The sequence below is a fragment of the Populus trichocarpa genome, chromosome 19, assembly GCF_000002775.5.
Source record: "Populus trichocarpa isolate Nisqually-1 chromosome 19, P.trichocarpa_v4.1, whole genome shotgun sequence".
In the NCBI taxonomy this organism is placed as follows: Eukaryota; Viridiplantae; Streptophyta; class Magnoliopsida; order Malpighiales; family Salicaceae; genus Populus; species Populus trichocarpa.
In genome coordinates, this window is record NC_037303.2 from 11,493,738 (window position 1) to 11,519,217 (window position 25,480).

Sequence of the window (25,480 nt, forward strand, 5' to 3'; positions counted from 1 at the left end):
TCTAATTTATTTATTTTCTTTCATAGTAATCGATGAAATTACTATCTAAATATTTTTAACTTTCATTTATATGGTTATTATTAGATATCATTATCCAACAAAATTAACAACCTTGAGGGGTAACTTAACTAGTCAGGTCTTAGGTTTGCTCCCCAATGGTCATGAGTTCGAGTCCCTTCAGGGCCACTAGAGGCTTACATGGTCGTTAACTTCAGGGCCCGTGGGATTAGTCGAGGTACGCGCAAGCTGACCCGGACATTCATGTTAATAAAAAAAAGAAAGTACATCTCTCTTTTATGTCTCATAAATTTAAATTATTAAATGATTAATCCTAAATTGAATCAAAGTTTTATTTATCATTTCAATAATTGTTTTTTGTCATTGTTAGTCTTGAATGATTAAACATAGTATATTCTTTTAATATATCTTTTTATTTAATTCTTTTAAATAATGCTGCTGAGAAGGAGCACTCAAAAAATAGATGATTATGGGTTTCCATATGTAAACCATACAAGATACATATCACAAAGGTGATGATCTGAAAAGTCTGTAGTCTGCTCATAGTGTTGGAAAATTAGCTAGCAATCGAGTTGAGAAAGAGCGAGGAGAATTGGGAACAAGTTGGATGCAAACCAACATCGAATTTGAGACATTGAAAGCCAATTTCAATGATTGCCAAGAAAGAGCTGATATGTCTTCAAGGGTCCAAAAAAAATTAGAAAGCCAGATTGAACAATATGAGCAGTTATACAAAGAACATGTGATGCTTGAAAGTGAGTTGGCTGAAGCAAAAGCCAAAGAAAAAGCTGTTGGGAATTCCAAGATTGATAAGATCAACTTGTTAAAAAGAGCTTGATAACGAAAAATCAGGGCAAAACATTTAGAGGAGAAAAATAGGTTGTTGGAGCACCATAATCAGATGATTGATACCAAGAATAATCAACTGAATAGTAGCAACATGTTGCTCTTAGAAAAGATGAGTAACATGGATGAGCATATTGACTGAGCTTCTATCCATGCTCGAAGAATTCATCTCAATGCTCAACAAGTTGGGAGAGATCTTCACTGATATCAACAAAGTATAGCTGAAACAAGTGCTTTTCTTAGGAATATAGGAAACAAAAGCTTTGTTTTCCCCCTGTAGATGATGATGAATGAACTGATCCTCAAATGTAAAAACTTTCACTGAACATTAATGAAAAGGGCTTGGACCTAATCTTCTCATCATCATTTTGTATTGATGAGTATAAATATTAGGAATTGGCTCAAATCAAATTGCCTCGATAATTATAAAAGGATCATAAATCTTACCCAAATGATGGCATATATCAGTTCAGAAATTTGGCTAATCCATATCCAAACATGTATCATCATGCATAATTATACATTTATATGCACTTGTGTTTATGAATTTCAAAATATGCCCAATAGGTATTCGAAATATTGGTCCCCCTATTAAAATCGACAATACTAAGCTTTGTAAAAGGATGGAAAATGACGAAAGGGTTCACTACCAAAAAGAGCTGGATGATGTTAAGAATAACATGGCTCGGGTGACTAGTTTACTCGACCAACTCTTGCGAGCGTAGTTAGGGGAAGGGACATCCAGTCAGCATCCGAATTTGTTATCCCCATTAGTAGCTCTAGTTATCATTGACCCACCAAATTTGGAAACAAATCCTACCACTAGACCACAAGGAATAACAAGAAATTCAATGACTTACCCAATTATGCCTTCTTAAATACCGACCATAATAGATCTAATTATAAGGGAATACCATGGGGTTAAATCTTTTGGTCACCCTAAACAAGATAAGTGGGTTGCCTGGGAGGAGAGGTTTAGAGTTGTTGAGGGATTTGACGTTTATGACTTTGTTAGAGCAGCTGAGATATGCCTAATACTAAATGTAATGATACCTAAGGAGCTTAGAGTACCAGAATTTGTCAAGTACACGGAGTTAGAATGCCCTAATACACACCTGAGGTCATATTACAACAAAATAATGGAGGTCATATATAATGACAAGTTGTTCATCCATTTCTTTAAAGACAGCTTGACTGGTTTCGTGTTAAATTGGTATATGACTTTAGATAATACAAGGGTTAAGAAATGGAGTGATCTTGTTGATGCTTTCTTAAGGCAATACAAATTCAATATTGACATCGCTTTAGAATGGACAAGTTTAATAGTGATGGAAAAGGGCAACAAAGAAATAGTGAGGGGGTATGCTCATAGATGGAAAAAAATAATGACTCTATTCGCCAATACTTTTAAATCTCCGTACTATGAGTACCTGATGGGTAGCTTTACCCAACACTTTTATGATGTTGTGGTTATTGTTGCGAGAATAGAGTAAGGGATAAGAGCCGATAGAATATCAGAACCCACTAAGAAGGAAGGGTTTACTAGGAGGAAAAAAGATGTTGAGGTAAGCAATATAGAAAAAAGGTACAAGGGTAAAAATGATTTCCAAACCCAAAGCTATCACATCCAAACCTATTAAGCCTTGTCCCCTAAAGTACACAATATCAGCTTTGCAAAGTCTTTTATAGTAAACCAGCCTACCAACCCATCAAAAAACCAAACTGAAAACAACCCAAAAAGAACATACCGAAGAAACCAAGAACAACTCCCACCTTTACCAATGCCCCTAGGGGAAATGTATAAGTTAGAATTGACCTACGAGTACCATGCTAGAAATCCTAGCCACATCATACACTTGCTCAACATTCAAGAAGAAGCTCTTGCAATTATTCAAAGCAGGGTGAATAACTTTTAAAGATACCCCAACGTCAATTTCAATCCTTTGCCCAATCATGCTTCTAGTAGTGGAGGAGTAAACATTGTGGAGTATGAAGGGAAGAAAAAACAAGTTTTAAGGGTAAACATGGATAGGCTATATGACATGTTGTTGTAATTCTAGTATTTTCCAGCGAAAAATGGATCAGGTCCAAAAAAGGATGATGGTTTTGGTAGGTTCCACAAAGCGATGGGACATAATATTGAGGGATGTGAGGAGTTTTAGCAGAAGGTGATATAATTGATGACTTTTGATCCTTTACAAATAGAGAAGGAGGAAGAGGATGATGTTGTTGGCATGATAAGTTTATTGGGGAAGAAAGTAGAAGTGTGAAGGATCCACCGTACTGAAAGTGGTCCACTAAAGCTTGTTTTGACAAGACCTATCTTTTGAGGAAAAGTTATTGACCATACACAATTTTTATTCTTTTGATTCTAGAAAAACCAAAGCAAACACCCATCAAGATGGATTGGAACTCCTTTAAATAGTGTTTTTTATTGCTTAAATCTCTTTCAAAACAACTTTGTAATTGCTATAAAGTGAAGAAAGTGGTTTTTATGATGACTTTTTTGGTGGTTTGATGACAAATTTGGGTTTAACTTATGGTTTACATGGTAGAATAAGTGAATGGTAGTTTATGTTCTTATATAAGCCTTGGCTCATTAATGAAGCTCAATTATCTTTAGCTTCTTGTGCCACTAGAACATTTAATGGCCTTAAACTGCCGATTAATTACTTTATTGGATTGATTAAGTCATCTCTTTAGGTCTAGGTATATGATATGACCCATCACTTTATTGGACTAAAAAAGGATGGGTCAAACCTTAAGAAGTCTAATTGACTTAACTACACCATAACATACTAGTCTTTAGATTAAACATAAGGTTTCCACATAACCCAATACGACAACACACTCGAGTAGAGGAGCAAACCAACTCCAAAACACAAGTTAGGATAGGAAAAGCCTAACCCAAAATTATTGACCCAAAATTATTGCATCCACTCTCTCTATAGTTGGTATTAAGCATTAAATGCTCTCATGTCCTCCTGTTATAATTAGGCTCATAAATTGGTGTTAGGGATGCCCATAGCCAGTGGATAACCCATATGATATCATTTCTTTACTCAATAGTGAATCACCAACCATAAGAATGTTATCCTAAGTAATTGCAACTAATGTATGTTTCATATTATTTTCCCCTCACTTTATCCTTAATTTCATGCAAGTTGGCATGATTTATGGCTATATAAATATCTATGAATCACCAGGTAAGGCAAGTTCCAATAACATATTTCTTAGTGCATATTTTTCCTCTTCGTAACTACATGTCATTACGACCCTGTTTGGGGTTGCGTTTGCACTATAATTTTAGTAAATTTTGAAATTTCTTTCTTCAAATTAATTTTTGTTATGTATTTTTAAATCGTTTTGATGTGCTGGTGTCAAAAATAAATTAAAAACAAATACAAAAATATATTATTTTAATGAATTTCCAAACGAAAAACAATTTAAAAAGCAACCTCAACCACACTTTCACATCTCCTTTAAATTTAGCAAACATATATACTACACGAACTTGAAAGGCTTTATTCCTTTTATATTTGTGATAACTTAAGTATTTGAGGATCTTTTACGCTAAAAAGTATTTGTCTTCGGGTATTCATGATTTCCAATGTTTTTCAACAATCTACTTCTAAATTTTCAGCCCATTTATTAATCTTGAAAAGGTCTTAATCTTGTGTGGTTTTCCTCACCCTCGTAAAAAAGAAAGTAAATTAACATGTCCTTTGCTCTTATATTTACACCTTAATAAACACGAATCCATCCTATGTCTTCCTCGTAAAAAGAACAATGCTAAATAAATTACAAAGTATTGATTTCTTGGAGAGAAAAATATGGTACCTGCATAATTAATGCCGAAAACATGTGAATAAATTAGAAAGAAAGGATTTTATATTAGCCATAGTTTCATATAAAAATGTGAATAGTTTTGTCTTTATTAAATTTCCGGAAGTATATTCAAAATAATCATCAAGTAAGTGGCCTTTGTTTCATAACCTAAAGCACCGGTCTTCTTATCAACAGCAGAAGCAATCCTTTTTTTTTTTTTTCTTTTTTTTTCTATTTATAGGCAAAATAGTACAAGGAACGCCTATGAAGAGGCAGCAGGAAATTGTAGCTAAAGGAGATTAAAAACAAATCACACTATATTACTATCAAAACTCATGCCACTGCTTCTGATGAAGTACTGCTTCTAAAGCGCAAGACTTCATCAGAAGCAGATACCAAGACCAATCAACTAGAGAAAATTCAATCCTATGGGAGCATCTTGGGTTTTCCTTTATGATGGGTATCGTATGTCCACAGCGTTACAACTGGAGTTTTGCTAGCTCCGCATCAAACAACTCATCACGTCGGTATTATGTATTCATCCTCGCCGGGCCAAGGCAAAAGTGTCGTCTTCATGATACCGATTTCTCTTATAAGGTATGGAAAATATCGGCATCAATTCCATCTCCATCTCCATCTCCATCTTTCCTTGCATCAAATTTTTTGTTTGATCTTTTGAGCCAGCAGTTTGGACCCAATGATGTAAGGGTAAATAATGATTCATGGTCATCAGCATGTGTATGGGATTTGGTATTCAGACTTCTTATGTTTACTCGTATCCTCGGACGAATCTTGATGTCTTGTCGATGCAGTCTGGCAACAGGAAGTCTATGGGTTTTGGCTGTAAATGGCGCCGAGAGAGCCCTACCATCAAAGGCAATATCGTCTTCAGTTTCATTATCGTTTGTCCTGTTTACCTTTTTTATTACGGACGAAATGGTTTGACCTTCGATTCCGGATCATTCTTTCTTGTTAGAAATTTGTCTTAGAAAACTTGGCGTTAAGAAATTAAAAGTAGAGTACACTTATTTTTAAATTTAAGATGATTGAAAATTATTTTTCTGACAAAAGTATTTTTACATAAAATATTAACTTGTCTAAAATAAATTATGAATAAATAATAAATTAATTTTAAATAACTCTTAATTAACATATTTTTTTAAAAATTAAAAGCACTCAATCTCACATTGGGCACAAAGAACACCAAAGTTTTTAGATGGGAAATGCCCTAATCTAAGTGGGCTTAGGGCATAATTCACACGCGCTCGCTAAGCTTGACTCGACATCGAGCTCAAGCTTGGGGCTTGGGCTTGTTATAAAATAATTTTTTGACCCATAAAAATTTAATTTTTGCCAACCCTTAAATAAATAATTTGAATAGTTTATTTTCAAAAATAAAAATATATGGTTTTTAAGGAAAAAAACTGTTCGGTTTTTTATTCTTTTTATGGTAGGTAATTTAGGTAAAATAGCAAGAAGTAATTTTGGTAATTATTAGAGTTAATTCCATATTAGTTTTTGTTCTAAAAATCGGTATAATAAGGAGTTGAAGAAGAGATGTTTTGTATAACTTGCAATAGTTTTTTTTTCTTTTTCTCCATAGTTTTTTCATCTTCCTTAACATGATCTTGCCTTGTTTTTACTTTATTCTAGAGCTTAGGTTCTAGTACTTTAAGAGTGATTCAGGGTCTTCTTATTTTTTTTACACTATCAGAAAATCAATGAATACAAATAGAAACACCAACGGAAAAAATACATCAGTATTTTGTGGTGATATTTACCGATCAAATTTTTTCAAGTGCTAACTCTGTTGATAAATACTGACGGAAATATATCATCGGTATATACCGAGGGAATCCCAGTTAGAATAAAAGGAATTAAAAAAACCAAACAGTACGATAATGTGTAAGTTTTTATAGATGCTTTTACCGATGGAATTACAGTTGAATTCAAACAGACAAGTCGTACAGTGACGTGTCACTTATACCGATATAAATGTCGACGGATTGATAGACGAAATAATTTTATCGGTAAATCCATCGGTAATATTTAATATATGACTTGACGCTTGACCCAGCTCTCCCCCTCCCCTATTTCTCTTTTTTTCAAAGCAGCCCCCCCACCATATCCCCTCTCATCTCAATACAACTCATTCTTCCGTAATTTTTCAGTTACAACAACACTCTATTTGACAGCATTCGTGTTCCGGTTGAAATTTTATTGGGGATTTTTCATCTTAAGTAAGCAAATCTATCCTTTTTTATTGCATATTTTTGTAGTATATGTATTTTGTTTGAATGTTTACTTGTTTTATTATTTTTTCTCAAACAAACTTGTTATATGGATTTATGAATTTGTACATGTTATGGTTTATTTTAGGTTCTGTAAAATTATATTTGTTTGCAAATTGTTGAAACTTATATCAAATTATCGACTTAGGTGTGTTGTAATAAAATAACTAATGACTTGTTTAACGACTCTATTTTATATTTTTTTAATTTTATTGTCGAGTTGTAATTTTTGTTAACGTGTACAAATTTGTATCTACATAGATAATTTATAATGAATTAAGAGAAGTATTAAAGTAGGTTGAATAATCTTGAGTTAAACCAATATTTTTGCAAATTTATTTAGTTAACATAGTTAATTAATACATGTTGTCATCATTATTTGATATAAGTTCGATGGACGTCATGGATGATCGTTCATGAATGTATCGAGATTCACCCCAAGGATTGCGGAGGATGGATTATTTTAATGGGTTTTAGGGTTTTATTAATTATGTAACATCTAATATGAGAAATATTAGTGGAGGCAGTATTAGGTGTTCATGCAAGAGGTGTAAAAATAAAAAGTTTCTCGATTCAGATGATGTAATGATACATCTTCTACACAAAGGGTTAATGGAGGAATACTTGTGTTGGTATGCACACGAAGAACCATTTGTTCCTCACGAGACCATGGTAGATAGGATGGTTGAGTCAACTTCTAGTGCTAGCAACGTGCATGGAGTTTTAAATGACAACAACAATCCTTTTTAAGACTATGGTTATGGAAACGATTATAATGAATCAAGGTCATGATGGTTAATGTCCAATTGTAGATGAAAAACCTAATGCAGACATTGCCAGATTTTTTTGATCTTTTGAAAGATTCTGACGAGCCATTATGGGATGGCTGCACAAATCACTGTAAATTATCGGTGTTGCACACGTGTTTACCATAAAATTGGATTATCGGTTGATAAGGCAGGTTATGACAGAATTGTCAAATGTGCGAGAAGTATTTTACCTGAAGGGAAGAGGCCAAAAGAAAATTTCTATGCTGCTAAGTCTATGATGAAACCCCTTGGTCTAGGATACCAGAAAATTAACATGTGTCCAAACTTTTGCATGCTATACTACCTTGAAAGTACTGAGCTAACCAAGTGCAGGACATGTGGGCATTCCCGTTATAAACCCAGAACTAGTAGGGGAAAGATTCTTGTTGCACAAAAAAAACTTAGATACTTGTCAATCACATCAAGATTACAGAGGTTATTCATGTCACTAAATACTGCTGAGCACATGACATGACACCAATCACATAATACGATGGATGAAGTGATGACACACCTTTCCAATGATGAAGCATGGAAACACTTTAATAATGTGCATCTTTACTTTTCAGTTGAATCAAGGAATGTGCGTTTTGAGTTAGGTATAGACAGAATCAATCCATCCGAATCATTTGCTACTCCTTTTTCTTGTTGACCGGTTATACTCACGATTTACAACTTGCCACGAGGGATATGTATGAGGTAGGAGTTCATGTTTTTATCTATATTCATACTTGCCACCAGGAATATAGATTTTTTGTCTTCAACTATTGATTGATGAGTTGACGTAGTTGTGGTCCTTCGGGGCTTTGAGTTATGATGTATCGATAAAACAAAATTTTCTTATGAAGGCAGCTTTAATGTGGACTATCAATGATTTTCCAGCTTATGGAATGGTTTCTGGTTCGAGCACGTATGGAAAACTAGCATGTCCATACTGCACAAAAAATTACTAGGCATTCACGCTAACAAACAACGATAAAATGTCTTTTTTTGACTGCCACCGATGTTTTTTTGCCAACGGATCACAGGTATAGAAAGAACAGAAAGGATTTTATTATTGACAGAGTTGAAAAGGATGTTCCACCCCCGTGTGTTTCTGGTGAAGAATTATATGACGTGGTGTCAGAGTACGGTGATATTGTGTTTGGTTTTCAATCCTGTAAGCAGAAGTTTTCGAGTTTTGGTTTGACCTACAATTGGGTAAAACAAAGTATTTTATAGAAGCTTTTTTATTAAAAGACCAATCTCCTCCGCCACAACCTTGATGTCATGCACATAGAAAAGAACGTGTTTGAGAATATTTTCAATACGGTCATGGACGTGAAGGGGAAGACAAAGGATAACATCAAGGCTATATTGAATATAGCTTTGTTATGTAACCGTAAAAATATGTAGTTGGTTTATGCTGGGTCATGGGTTGTAAGACCCAAAGCAAGCTTCGCTTTAGACAAGAATACACAACTATTAGTCTATCAATGGCTTAAGAGTTTGTGTTTTCCCGATGGACATGCCTCGAACATATCAAAGTTTGTTAATTTAGAGGATTGCAAATTGTATGGAATTAAGAGCCATGACTACCACGTGTTTATGCAAACATTAATTCCATTAGCTTATCGTATTTTATTGTCAAATGGGATATGAGATGCACTCACGGAGATCAATTATTTCTTTAGAGATATATGTTCCAACAAGTTGCAGGCACAACACATTGAGAAGCTTGAAATGAATATCGTCTAGACAATATGTAAACTTGAGATGATATTCCCTCCATCATTTTTTGACTCGATGGAGCATCTACCCATACATTTACCATATAAGGAAAAAATTGGAGGCTTAATTCAGTATAGATAGATGTATCCATTTGAGAGGTTAGAGATTACACATGCAATGCAATTAAAAAAGTATTTTCATTGTTTTTGTTAATTGAAAACATTCGTTTAATTCCATGCAAGTACCTTTTTAACCTTTAAAAAAAGGTTAAAAACAAAGTGTATGTTGAAATTTCAATATGTGAGGCCTATATTGTTGATGAGATCTCAAAATTTATCTCCTACTATTTTGAGCCTCATTTAAGAACAAGAATCAATCACGTTTCAAGGTATGATGATGGTGGTGAAGTGCCTTTAAGTGGGAACTTGTCAATATTCTCAAATTCTGAACGACCCGCACTAAAAAGTGTTGTTAGGGGAAGATATTTATCTGAAATAGAATTCAGATAAATATATAATTATATGCTATTTAACTACGATGAACTGAGACCTTTTATTCAATAAGTAGAATACTCAACTTTGTTATTAATAGACTATTTATCTCTTGTAATATCACAAACTTATACATTGTTAAATACCTCGTAGGCAACATCGTTAATATTTACTGTCTAATAACTCACAATAGATTGAATCTCAAATCTTTCGATTACAAGATGAATAATTTACCACGTGGTTCAAAAAACATGTAAGTACTATCACAAACTCATTATCAATCATGATACTTAATTTCGTTATAAAATTCTCGTTCACTATTCACTGTTGTACTTGATGTACCACGTTTATAAATTGGAAGGGAATGCTAGTGCTACATTGTCTTTACTAAGTTTAGGTCTTGAAAGATAGGTGAAGTGCTACAACATGTATTTTGTCAATTGATACGTGTTTTATATTAAAGAATATAGGCAGGGTAGAAATACATATGACAATGAGATTTATGTTAAGAGATCGACTTTTAGTGAGTTTGAAGTTGACTATTATAAGAAATTAAAAGAGATAATTGAATTGCAATATCATAGCAAGCATAATAGAGTATTTTTATTCAAATGTTATTGATATGACACCGCTGACTAAGGAATCAGAGTAAATCCCCATCATGGTTTAGTCGAAATTAACTCAAAAGCTAGACTCCGCAATGTCAACAATTTCTTTGTTTTTGCTAAGCAATGTTAGTAAGTTTATTACACATACACCCCTTCTTCAGAAAAGATTATTCAAGAGTTGATTGATTATCCGTATTGAAAACCAAACTCAGGGGTCGTGTCGAGGTTGTTTAAGATGAGAACGATGACTCAAATATGGGAGATGATGTTTTTCAAGTTAGTGAGTTAGTTGAACTATATCGAGTTGCTCTATCGATTGACTTATAAGAAAATTTAAATTTTCACGTCTTCAATAATATTTTTGTTAATATTGACGTTGAGGAGTTAAATGTTGTTCTCAGCTCCAACGGACAAGCACAAGTCCATGAAGATGATGGTAACAATGATATCAACGTAGAAGATTATGATGGAGCTGGCGACGAGTCAATTAAAGAAGAAGAAGACAATTCTGACTAATTATCAAAACATGGAACTGTAATGCCATAAATTATAATATAATATTTATTGATGAAATTATCTACAAAGAAGTATTTATTTTATTATTGTTATGTAAACTCGTATTATTGTGTTGTGCGTGCAACTTTCAATTTAAGTATTTGCAGGATGGATATATAGGAAATACAAATATAATCTGGCATCAGACACTGTTTAACTTGGATATACATTAAAACAATATTTTTTATTTTTAAAAAATTATTTTTGATATCAATAAATCAAAATATATAAAAAAAATTTAAAACTTTTTTTTTTCAAAACTTGCCCAAATTTCATTTGGAACACAATAAGAAACGAGAGGCTACCATCAAATGCAATATCGTATTCAGCTTCATTATCGTTTGTCCATTCCACCACGAACCAAATGGTTTGCCCTCCGATTCAGGGTGATGCATCTTTCAGTCAGCATTAAGGCTCGGTAATTATATTTCCTATGATTAAGAAACTTTTGGATCTATTCCCACTCCATAAAGATTTTATTGTTATTAAACTTCTTCAATCTTTATATTTTCTCTTGAAGTGAAAGCTAAGGATATCTACAAATAAAAGAAATTCCGAACCTAACAAAAAATTGAAGTGTACATTAAACTTATAATTGAATTTGGCCTTGTTGCTTAAATTCTGATTCTTTATATATGATTTTATTGATATTTTATTGCAAAATAGATTATTACATCTCATCATTTTATATATCATCATTAATTCTTTTTATTAAAAAGAATATTTTACGGCCAATTTATTTCATGACAATGAATGAATTTATTTAACATATTAACGATTTTTACTTTATTGAAAATATATTTTAATAAAAAAATTTAATAGATAGTTATGATGTTATATTATTATGAAATATAAATATAAATAAAAAAACTCAAAGAAGGTAAGTTTTATCACTCAACAAATTTAAAATGGATAAAAATAACAATTGGAGTGTGAATAGCTAGTGCTTTCATTCTTTTTATGAGAATTATGGTGTACTTTGAATTGGTTTCAAAATCTAATGTAGAAACTCCCTTCATACTATGAAATAATTTGTCTTTGTCAATTGAATATAAAATTAAAAAATAGCAAAAGATATTACCTTTGGAAACTAAGAGGATAATCTTTAGAGAAGTCCCCCTTCCCTCTCATCAAATTATATTAAAAAATTATGGAATCAAATTTTAATATCTTTTATAGAATTTGATAGGGAATTAGGGCCCATCTTCAAGATAGAGATTAAAGAGAAAATCATTCTTAAAAAATGAATATCTCCACTTTAGAAATAAGTGTTTTGATTTATATCTCCTCTTGATATCTATTTTTCTCTGTAAAATAAAAATTAGTATTCATTAGTTACTACTGAAGTAACACATGAAATATTTTAGTGAATTAGATCAATTAATCTAAATTTCTATATTTAAATATTGCACTTGACCCGATTGCAATTGTGATTTGATTTCAGTATAATTGACGAAACCCAAATGTGCTCATTAATTGTTAACATCGAAAGTTTAAAAAAGTTGAATGTGTTAAAATCACTCGAAACCTATATAAATAGATACATATGATTAAAATGAAAAAACGAAGAGACACAAAATATTTATAATTCTTCCAAATAAGTTTTATTTAATTCAACAATTTGTTTAACAATACTAATGATGTTGTTGAGTAGGATTATAGTTGATAATAATAAATAATTGATGAAATCTTCATGTTAAAACAATACTAATGACGAGAGGGAAGATTGAAAAACAGAGAGGAATTGTTTTGAGATATAGAGACGAGAAAAGAGAGAAAATAGAGTAGAAGAGAGAAGAACCTCCACCGTCTGCCTTCTTCAATATTGCCGCCATGAGAACCGCCTTGAGCCACTGTCGACAGCAGCTCTGTAAACCCCCGGTTATAATTTTTCTGGGTATTTAAAAGATGAGAAATTTAACCAATAGTAAAAGGGGTTAAATTAAATTAAAGAAACCTAAATCAAGATAAAAATAGTGAAATTAATGAAATGAAAAGTCAATATAGTACTAAATTATTGAAAAGAAAAACATTTGTGAGGACAAAATGAATATGTAAAATCAAGAGAGGTCAATATTCAAATAACAGAAGGTTGGGAGTTTATGTACAAATGATAAAAAGGGGTGGGGATAAATGTGCAATTAACAAGATGTTAGAACTATAAATATCATTCTATTTTCTCTCTTGGAGGAACTGACAAGAGTAAGAGAGAGTTTAGAGAGAGGCTGGACAGAAGACATATTGATGGCAGAACATCCGACAGCTATAACTCCACCTTCCACCGTTGGATCAGAACGATATTCAGATATATTATTCTCATCCATGTCATGTACATTTTCACTATAGGGATTTTCTATATGAGTCTCCGGTTGAGAGATATCGAGGGGGGAAATATCTGGGAAAATACACTTCTGGACAATCTTCTTTGCTGTCTGTTTTCTCCTTCGGCCACTGTTGGATTAGGCTATAATTTGGATATGTTGTTCTTCCTGATTCTGTCTAGACTCTGAACGGTGGAGATCTGAAACAAACATTCGGTATAGAAGTTGTGCATCTCACACAGTAGGTCTGCAAGTTTGAAGTCAGTTCGGTTAAACCCATATTTCTAGAAATCGCACCATTTGATGAAGTTAATATTTGGATATGTTATACTCATAATAATGCATTATAACTTGACAGTATGGATTGTTTGGAATATTATTCGTTTGTTATTTATGGTTGATTGAAACTGTTTTCAAGGATTGTGTTTAGAAGAATATTGTTCGGAAAGTTTGTAAAATCGATAAGAATGTTTTATTTTGATGTTAAGAGGGAAGATTGAAATAAATAAGGTAAATTGGCTCTTAAAAAGATATTTTTTTGACACTCTTAAATGATATGTGATATGGCCAGGGGTTGAGATAAAAGAGAAAAAGTTAAATTATGGATGTTGTGTGTAAATGGAAAGGTTGATGAATCTTGACAGATTCGTCTCCTGACTTTTAAAGAGAATTTGAGTAGGAGGATGAGAGAATTAGGATCAAGTTTCTTCATAGTAATTGTAGTTTTGGATGTTAGCTAACTAAGAAAAATTGGTCTTGCTCAATATGGAGCTGTAGAACCCTAGCTATGGGTCATCAACTGAGATTGGGTCCTGATAGACCCTGTAGGGTAGTGTTTGTTGATGAGCAATTTTGACTATTTCAGAGGCAGAACTGGGTTCTCCTTACTCAGAGAACTTGTAGCCTCGTGTATTAGCTTTCCAACGAGACTAATCTCGCTTGAAACAGAGTTCTATAACTTTAGATATAGTTAAAAATATGATGAGTGTTCAGACAATGACAGTTGGACAATAACAGTTCAATATCTAGACAGTAACAGTTAGATAGTAACAATTGGAAATTTGACAGTAACAGTTCAAAGTTAGACAGTAATAATAAACTTTGACGTGAATACTATATAAAAGAATTGAGTCATACGAACACTTGCACATTGAGATACTAACTCTAAAAATATACATGATATATGTATGTATGTTATTATGAGGAAATGAACATGCATAAAAAGTAACATATGAGTAATGGATGATTATGGATTCTCTGTAATATTGGACTGAAGGAATGATAACTATGGTTGGATAAAGGATGACAACATTAATGGGTGTAATGAGAAAAACATGAGATATAAAGAAAGAAATGATTGAAAGAAAGATTTATTAGCTATTGATATGATTATTATAAAACATATCCTTGAATGAGGAAAATTTATGAGATGAGTTTGTGACTATAGGAAGGACCACCTGTGTGGTGCAACAGCAGCAACATGGGAGCACAAGTAGAGCTTCTACTGCAGGTAGGTGACTTTCACCTTCCTTTTAAATAATGTTGAATAATGAAAATACTTTATCATGAATATTACTGTATTGTGTTAATTCATATACCAGATTGTCAAATGCTTAAATGTAAACAATTTATTAGCTTCGGCTAATGGCATTCGAAGGGATGACCGGGACAAACGAGTGATTAGCTTTGGCTAATGGCATCCGATAGGATGGCCGGGACAAACGAATGATTAGCTTTGGCTAAACAAATGAATGATTAGCTTTGGCTAATGGCATTCGATGGGATGACTGGGACAAACGAATGATTAGCTTTAGCTAATTGCATCCGAAGGGATGGCCGGGACAAATGAATAATTAGCTTTGGCTAATTGCATCTGAAAGGATGACTGGGACAAACAATTGATTAGCTTTGGCTAATGGCATCCGAATGGATGACGGGGAAAATTGAATGATTAGTTTTGGCTAATGGCATCCGAATGGACGACCGGGACAAATGGTTGATTAGCTTTGGCTGATGGCATTCGAAGGGGATGGCCGGGGTGAGTGAACAGTTAACCTCGACAAATGATGTCTTAAAAGAATGGCTGGATTTAAATTTAAGATTATGGTTGATTGTAAGAATTGGTGCATATATATGTACTGCAAGTTGTGTATACCAAGAACATGAAGGAACTACAAATGTCACGCTTCAAACATGAGATAATGTTAATGCTTCATTAAATTGCCAGACCATTTTCTTCTTATTATTATTATTAAGTAATTGCATTCTTGTAAATGTTTTGTACTGCAGTAGGGACGTCATACCAACAAGGTGCCTAGAAAACGCAATACACGGGAACCTACTTTTGCAAGGAATCATGTAGTTGCATTCTAAATCATGATGTATTTTATATGAATCAATGTACTGAATGTATAACTATTATTAGATCATTTTAGATTAAATTCATGATGACTATTTGTAGGATAGAATACAAACTCATATCTATACATGTATATTTTAAATGCGAACTTATAATCATGCAAACATAATATTATGAGTTTATGTAAGATTCACTTTTAACTGAAAATGTTGATTGTTGTTGATGTATGGATTGTATATTGATGATGTGAAGGGAACATGTTCGTCGATTACCAACACGATGTGTGTCAAGTACAAAAAAAATAAAAATTTACTGTTGTTTTGGGCTTGAAAAGTCGGGTTGTTACAAGCTCCACCACCAGCAGAAACAGAGGAGAAACCGAAACAAAACAGAGAAAAGGAGAAAGAACAGGAGGGAGGGCAGAAACAAAGGGCAAGGAAAACACAGAAAAAAGAACCACCAACCACCCTCAGCTCCCCAGTCTGCCACCGTTAGCGCCAATAACAACGCCATCGACAGTAGCTCCACCATCGTCAGAGACCGAAGAAGAAATGTAGAAGCAGGAGAATAGAAACAAGGAGAAAAGGAAAACATAGGAAAACAGAGAGAAAAACAAAGAAGAACCACCGTCTAGAATCCTCCATCCGCTGCACGATTCTTCCTCAACACTGTCACCACTTGCCACAGTCAACACCAGCACCGCCACCACTGCCAGGTCAGCTTCTTCTCCTTCATCGTCCTCGGCTACTCCACTGTTCTGTATGAACAGTGGAGAGTCCTCCATTGTTCACTAGGCCAGACAAGTCTGGCCCAACCCAAAACGAGAATCGCCTAGAGCCACTGTCGACAACAGCTCCACCACCAGCAGAAACAGAGGAGAAACCGAAACAAAATAGAGAAAAGGAGAAAGAACAAGAGGGAGGGCAGAAACAGAGGGCAAGGAAAACACAGAAAAAAGAACCACCAACCACCCTCAGCTCCCCAGTCCGCCACCGTTAGCGCCAACAACACCGCCATCAACAACAGCTCCACCATCGTTAGAGACCGAAGAAGAAACGTAGAAGCGGGAGAACAAAAACAAGGAGAAGAAGAAAACACTGGAAAACAGAGAGAAAAACGAAGAAGAACCACCGTTTGGAATCATCCGTCCTCTGCGCCATTCTTCCTCAACACTGCCACCGCTTGCCACAGTCAACACCAGCACCGCCACCACTGCCAGGTCAACTTCTTCTTCTTCGTCGTCCTCGGCTGCTCCACTATTTTGCATGAACAGTAAAGAGTCCTCCATTTTTCACTAGGCCAGACAAGTTCGGCCCAACTCAAAATGAGTGGGTCGAGTCCGGCTCAGTCCAAATTTTTTTTTTAAAAAAAATCATTTCGAAAATTTGTGATTTTTCTGCATATTTTTCTGTCCATTTTGATTAGTATCGGTTTGTATTTTAATATCATAAGGATACGAATCTGGTTTTCATCGAAACGTTGCAAAAAATAAAAAAAATATCTTGTTTTCATGCATATGACCAAGTCTTAATACGACAAAAAATCATATCGTATTTTCATACGACAAAAAATCAAAAATATGTGTTAGCATGTATTTTAGCTTTAATAACCAGCTTATTAAAGCCACGAGAACTTGGTCAATATTCCAAAAAATTTCAAAAAAATCATTTTGTTTTCTTTTAGTATCTGGGATTACAAATTTATACATACAACGTATTCCCAATATTAAAAAGATATTTCTTTTTATTAACGTTAGAACGGTTAGGTTTTACCCGATAAGATAAAGATATGCTTACCGAGGATGACTTTTCTTAAACTATAGACAGACCAACATATAGACGTTAGCATATATTAGACAATAAAACAATACAACTTACCTTAGGTAGGGCGTATTTGAGTTGCTAATACTTTCACTTTACGCAACTAGTCCCCGTGCCCGATCTCTGAGACCAGTTAGGGTTCCTAGTGACCAAAACACTAGGTGACGACTTTCATTCCATCATTCCACCGATAAAAGACAAGAATTCTCTGAGTGGACAATCATCGTGACGCCGCATACGTGCGACAACATGAAAGTCATATTGTATGGAATTTGTATGATGTGTTTCTTGAGAGAAAGCTTGTATTATTCAAAATAAACTTTTATTAAGTGTAAATTATTTAAAATAATAATAATTTTATTCAGAACCTTTATAAATCTATACATATAATTAAATCTAATCATATAATTTTTTTTAAAAATTATTTGATTGCTGTCTTGCGCTTCTATTATCGTGGAATTAAGTAAAATATGATTTTATAAAATAAAGTTGTTAGACCTCACTGAGTCATTTGTTTGGCATGTATACTGGAGTTGATTCAAGATATCATCGTCTTAATATTTGAAGAACAATGTTAAAATGTTGATGTCTTCAATTCTTTCTAGTCAAACTAGATTTTTACTAGGTCGATTAGATCAAACTTTAACTTACTTAGTTGATTGGATCATATAAAAGTAAAATCTAACCCAATTTAGCTTAACACCTAAGCTAGGAGAGGGCTAAACTCAAAATGTCTATGATTTTAATTGAAATTCATTAAAACATTAACAACACCTGTAAATACATTTTTCTTTTTGCCATCAAATTTAATTTTTTATCATACCTACAATGTAGCTTGGTTAAGTTAATTATGGATCATCTTACTACTTTTGTTTTTCAAATTTTGTCAAGAAATACTGCTAAAACACATATTAGCAACAATTATATATATATATATATATATAAATTAATCCTACCTCATGCAAAACACGTGCCACTAGCTAGGTTAATTTAAAGCACCACTTGCTTTGCGGTATTGGAGAGAATGTAGTCATCATAGATTCTGTTTGGAAAACTGATCTTCGAAGAGATTAGGAGCTGGATATTGTCTTCCTCTTCCTCTTTTTTAATATTTATCTATATCATATTCCTCGTCTTATTCTTCACCACTGTAAAGGGATATTTGAAAGGAAAAAAAAATTGTAAAGTTTTATTGTGTTTTTACTTTCCCGTCATATATAGTTTTAAAAAATACATTTAAAATCCTAGGTCAAATAAAAATTTAAAAATAATAATAAGAAAATATTATCATATATAATATAACACAAATAATAACTATAACTATGATATCAATGTTCACTAGGGTTCCAGATTATAGCTATTTGATTATAGAATTAAAAAGTGAGTCAGCCAGAAGGTAGTTAATTGGCATTTCACAGACATAAAATGGGTGTTTATAAGTGAGGTGGTAATTATTTTTTAAAGTGTTTTTTGACTTGAAAATGCATCAAAATAATATTTTTTATTTTTAAAAGATTAATTTTGACATTAACACATCAATAATTTGAAGTAAAGAAAAAAATAATTTTTTTTTTTTAAAAACCTTTTGAAATATAAAAACAAATAGCCATAATAACAAGCAAAACATCAGATGCAGTTAATGATTCTTATAAGATTTAATCAATTATTTTTGGAACACGACAGTTAAAACCTTTGAAATTGAAGCATGCACCATAAAATGATGATGATGGCCTTGCTGAACTGAACCAGATTGCCTCAGGTTGTGGCTTACGTCGCCTTGCGTTGTGATAGGAAAGACGTCTACGACAGCTTCGCTTCTTGTCATCAAACTCTGACAATTCACGGAACCTAAACAAATTTTGCATCCTAAATGCAGCAGCAGCAGCAGACTTTAGCCGTAGATAATAACATCAGAAAGCTTAGCAAAAGCAACAAAGCTAAATCATGGAGATTAAAAATGAATAATTACTAAGAATTCCCCAAGAATCAAGATTCATGAGAGTGTTACGTATCTGGATGACAGAATAGTGGGAGATGTTGCAACAAGAAAAAGACTACTATGGGGAGGCAAGAAGGAGCGGGAAGTAGAGACGCCAGGAGCACACAACCTGCTGTTTAGTTATTAATATTCTTTTAGTTAGTTGGAGTACATTCGGTTAGCAGAGTTTGTTAATCACTTTGAGTTAGTTGGATTAGTACAATTTCGATTTCATTTCTCTCTTCTCTGCTAATATCATTCTGCTTCTTAGCCTCATCTTCTTGATTTGTTAAGTGATCTTAACAATTGATATCAGAGCCTTAAGATCTAACACTATGATGAAAAATCATAAGCTGAAAAACATTGAAGAACACTGCAAGAAATTGGAGGAGCGAATGCAAATCCTTCAACAAGAACTCTAAGAATCCCTGGTCGATCAACAAAACAAATGGCAGGAACAACTCGGTGAACAATTAAAGTTGGAAGACTAATTAGATTAGTGCTCAAATTGAAACACTGTCGAATCAATTTCAAACATTCCTTGCTCATCAGATGACAGGGAAGGATGTGGGAAGCACTTCTAGAGGAATCTTACAGGCACTAGCAAGCGGCAGTCTTGAAGGAATGTTATCAAGGGGAAAAGGTCCTGCTAGGGGAGATCAAACTTATGGCCAGGAGCAGTAGAGAGTGGTGCATAATGCTGCTCTTCCAAGGATGGATCTGACAACATTTCGAGGAGATAATCCTAGGGGTTGGTTAAGGAGGTGCAAGAAGTTTTTTAGCCTCAACTCAACTCCATTTCAGTAGTGGGTAGAACTAGCATCTATTTACTTGGAAGGAAAGGCATAAATCTGGTTTGAAGGCTATATGCGTGGGGTAATTCACTGGTTACTATGCGCACAACACAGTAACAAGCTATCTATGGGCCGATTCTGGCCTAGTTTCTTTTGGGCTAGGCCAGGCCCAGTTTTTTTGGGATTTGTACTATTTCCTCGCGTATTTTTATGCCTTTTTTATTAATTAGTATTGGAATATATTTTTATGTCATTAAAAATACAAAATCTGGTATTAAAATACCCGGTTTTCGTCAAAACTTCCAAAAATACAAAAAAAATTGAAAATAGAAAAAATGTTTTTGTGCATACGGCCAAGAGTCTCAAAGCTAAAAAAAATCATATTGTGTTTTTCATACACCAAAAAACAATGTTTTAGCATGCATTTTGGCTTTAATAACCAGTTTATTAAAGTCCAGAGAACATTGACCAAAATTTAAAAAACAACAAAAATTTTATTTTGTTTTGTTTTAATATCAGGGATTATGAATTTATACGTAAAACGTATTCCCGATATTAAAAAGGTATTTTCTTTTGACAACATAGAACAGTTAGGTTTGTACCCGATAAGATAAGAACCTTCTTATTGAAGAGGGCTTTTCTTGACCCTTTAGACGGACCAACAATTAGAAAACACAACAAGACCATAATTTTTATCAAACATTAAAACAATGCAGCTTACCTTAGGTAGGGCGTAGTGGGGGTGCTAATACCTTCCCTTTACGCAACCAGTCTCCGTACTCGATCTCTGAGACTAGTTAGGGTTCCTAGTGACCAAAATACTAGGTGGCGACTCCCAGTCCATATTTTACTGATAAGAGACAAGAATTCCTTGTCTCTCCATATTTGCCAGACAGACCTTTACCATTTTCGTTGTGAATGGTGGACGATCGTCGCGACGCCGCACACGTGCGACAATATGGTTGGTGGGGCAGTTTTTTCTGGTAGAGGTAACAACAATACCACATCAGGTACTTGCTAATGCAGAAATAACAAGGTTATTGGCAGACTATGCAGTTGCTTTTCAAGAACCAACATCATTGCCACCTACCAGGAAACATGATCATAGAATTCCACTAACAACAGGAGCTCAACCCGTTAATTGCAAACCATATAAGAGCTCTTTCTTTCAAAAGGGGGAGATCGAAATGATGGTCAAGGAGATGCTACACAACAACATAATACAACCCAATGTTAATCCCTTTGCCTCTTCTATTCTTTTGGTGAAGAAGAAGGACAACACATGGCGTTTTTGTGTAGACTTTCGACTGCTGAATGAAAAAATTTCTTAGTATTCTTTGACGATATTCTCATTTATAGTTCCTCTCTAAAAGAACACATCAGTCATTTGAAGCAAGTCTTGGACACTCTTAAAACTAACCAACTGTATGCGAAGAGATTCAAGTGCACATTTGCAGAGCCGCAAGTAGAGTATTTGGGGCATATAATTTCAGCTGAAGGGGTAGCCACTAATCCTAAGAAGAAACAGGCAGTACAGGAGTGGCCAATTCCAAAATCCATTAAGAAGCTAAGGGGATTCCTTGGCCTAGCTGGTTATTATTGAAAATTCATTAGGAAATTTGGTATTATTAGCAAGCCTTTGACAAATATGCTCAAGAAGAATAACTTCATTTGGCATGAAGGAGCACTAGAGGCTTTTCGCAACCTGAAACAAGCATTGTGTAAGGCTTCAATCATGGCCTTGCCGGACTTTACCAAACCGTTTGTGCTGGAACCAGACGCTTGTGATACTGGAATTGGAGCAGTACTTAGCCAGGAAGGAAGACCATTAGCATTTTTTAGCAAGGCCTTGGGAGTCAAACACTTGAGGCTATCCATTTACGAGAAGGAATACCTTGCTATTCTAATGGTAGTCGACAAGTGGAGGCATTACTTGGAACAAGATCAGTTTGTCATTCAAACTTATCATAAAAGTCTGACGTATCTACTTGATCAGAAAATTCACACTCCTATACAAAAGAAGGGGCTGACTAAGCTGTGGGGGTTGAACTATCGGATCAGGTACAGAAAAGGAAAGAAGAATAAGGCTGCAGATGCCTTATCTAGGAGGAATATGCAGGGGGAAGAAGGCTGTCAAGGAAATAAAATGGAAGGGGGAAGGTTCACCGCCATAACACAAATAACTCCCTCCTGGTATGACAAGATTTATGCCTCTTATAAAGACGATGCCAAGTTGCAGGATATGATGAGGAGTAAACTGGTAGATGCTGCACAATCTCTCAACTTTGTATGTTGAAGGAGTGATTAAATATAAGGGGAGAGTTATTATTGGATCTGCAGGGTTATTAAAGGAAGAACTCATCAAGTCTACCTATGATTCCTATATTGGAGGACATGCTGGGATCCAAAATACATACAGATGACTTAAGGCTCACTTCTACTGGCTTCTATGAGGAAATTAGTGCAAGAAATAGTTCAACACTGTGACATTTGTAAACAAGCTAAGGCCGAAAGGGTCCCTTATCTTGGATTGTTACAGGCTCTTCCAGTTCGAAGTGGTTCTTGGCAGGATATAACCATGGATTTCATAGAAGGATTTCCAAGGTCAGAAGGCAAGGATACCATTATGGTCATTGTTGATCGATTTACGAAGTATGGGCATTTTATCACATTAGCCCATCCCTTCACAGCTCAAGAGGTGGCTAAATTGTTTCTGGATCACATTTATAAGTTACATGGCTTGCCTGCCACGGTATTAACTGATAGAGATAAAATTTTCACAAGCTTGTTCTGGAGAGAATTGTTTAGACATTTGGGCATAAAGTTGTTACTAAACGCCTCCTATCATCCTCGAATGGATGGTATGACCGAGAGGGTGAATCAATTCCTAGAGACTTACCTAAGGTGCATCACTATACATTGTCCCAAAAGTGGAACACTTGGATATCGACAGCACTATTTAACAATTGTTTAGAAGGTAGATAAATTATTTTGAATTCACAATTTAACATGACATGGAAGGAACATGCATTAGAGAGAGGATCTAATTTAACATGTCGTACAATAATAACTTAATCTATAGCCTTTTTTATTTATTTTCTTTTTAATTTTGGTACAATAAAAAGGCTCTTCAAATATGTAGAAGATATAACATATTTAGAGTATGAGATATTGAGGCCAGCTTTCAACTGCCATGATATTTTCTAGTAATTCCTTAACTTATACTGCATATAGTTTATTACTGAGTTGTTGCGTAATTAATTAATTGGAATAGAGGGCATGTATCCCATCAATATCATCCTGGGCGAGATCTCTTTTCTTCTTTCCAGGTGCTATCGTTGGATACATGATGGCTTCGGGATGATCTTTACTATGATAAAGGCCAAGCAGATGTCCTATTTCATGAACAGTAACGGATTCCAGGTCAGTTTGATCCATTGCGGGGTCAGTGCTCCAGTTCTCGTCTGCATCGTAATGGAGACGGCCGTCTTGTGGAAAAAAACCATGAGCCAGTTGTTTCCCTGGTCCATCAAAAGGATCCTGATCCCCATGATCGCCGCTGAAGAACTCAATTACAATATCTGCTGATGCACCGTCAGTCGCCTCCTGGAAAGTGAATGGAGAAACCTTTGCCCATGTTTGGAAAGCGTTTGAGCAGACCGACCTCAAGGTGTCCGAACCAACAACTTGGACACCCGAGCCAAATCTGTAGGTCAGAGCATACTTGGAAGGTGGCCACTTTCGTGTCCCGAAATCATAATGAACAACCATGTGGAACTTGTTGTGTTTTGATGTAGTGCTGTTCGGTTTAGTGGACGGAGTGTTTATGATATCAGGCATTCCACATCGTGGAATCATCATTTGTTGTATGGTACTAGAGTCAAGGTTACCAGTAACATTCAGGTGAAAATATTCTTGGTATGTTTTGAGTGCTAGCTCCAAGTGGTCATCAAAATCACTGCTTGTGAGAGTGATATCACTTGGGTAGTACCCAAACTTTTTGAGGTACTGTTTGAGCTCAACAAGCCCTTGCACAGTTTGGCCCTTTTGAACCCCCTCCAGCCCTTGAAGGAAGCTGCTAAAAGATTGCCGATGCTCGGGTTTCAAGGTTCTTGCCTGACCTCTGAAGGACTGGATAGAAAAGATAACGAGGATTGCTGATAAAAGTTGGGAAAGTTTAGGAGCCATATCGTTTGTTGTTTCGGAGAATGGCTAAAGACGTGGGTTGTGGCTTTCAATTCTAGTATCGGATGGCTATTTATAGACATATAGTATGTTGTATTGGCATTAGGACTATAGAATATGTCTTGAGATTTACGAGTGTCCTTATTTTTGTTAATTCTGATTACTTACTTTCAAACTACGTACATTTGTCCATCAAGCATCTAATTGATTTATTTTCTTTCATAGTAATCAATGAAATTACTATCTAAATATTTGAGTTTAACTTTCATTTATATGGTTATTATTAGATATCATTAGCCAACAAAATCAACAACTTCTACTATTGAGAAAGTACATCTCTCTAACCCTGAGAGGTGTAGCTCAACGGGTCAGGTCCTGAGTTTGCTCCCCAGATATCACCAGTTCGAGTTCCACAAATCTCAAGGCTACTAGAGACTTACATGATCGTTAACTTCAAGACCCGTGAGATTAGTCGAGGTGCGCACAATTAAGTTGGCCCGGACACCCACGTTAATCCAAAAAAAAAAAGAGAAAGAAAGTACATCTCTCTTCGGTGTCCCATAAATTTAAATTATTAAATGACTAATCCTAAATTGAATCAAATTTTTATTTATCATTTCAATAATTTTATTTTCATCATTGTTAGTCTTGAATGATTAAATATAGTATTTTTTTTTTAATATATCATTTTTTATTTAATTCATTTAAATAATGTCGTTGAGAAGGAGCACTCAAAAAATAAATGATCATGAATTTCCACGTGTAAACCACACAAGATACATATGGCAGAGATGATGATCTAAAAAGTCTATAGCTTGTTCATAATGTGTAGATGACCCAAAAAGGCAAGCCATAAGATGGTGCATA

At 34.5% G+C, this 25,480-nt stretch overlaps 1 protein-coding gene across 6 annotated transcripts in view; it reads right to left on the reverse strand.

Annotated features, from left to right (window-relative positions):
- The window catches only part of LOC7455257 (metalloendoproteinase 2-MMP), a 39,226-nt gene extending 14,554 nt beyond the window's left edge, over positions 1–24,672 (reverse strand). The window contains exon 1 of one of the 6 annotated variants that reach the window (XM_052449612.1): positions 24,404–24,672. In XM_052449612.1, coding sequence (XP_052305572.1) covers positions 24,404–24,616 — 213 coding nt within the window. In that variant the 5' untranslated portion in view covers positions 24,617–24,672. Of the gene's footprint in view, positions 1–24,055 lie in introns of all 6 variants that reach the window. The other 5 variants (XM_052449614.1, XM_052449615.1, XM_052449613.1 and 2 more) reach the window with 5 other exon arrangements.
- Positions 24,673–25,480: the final 808 nt, after the last annotated feature.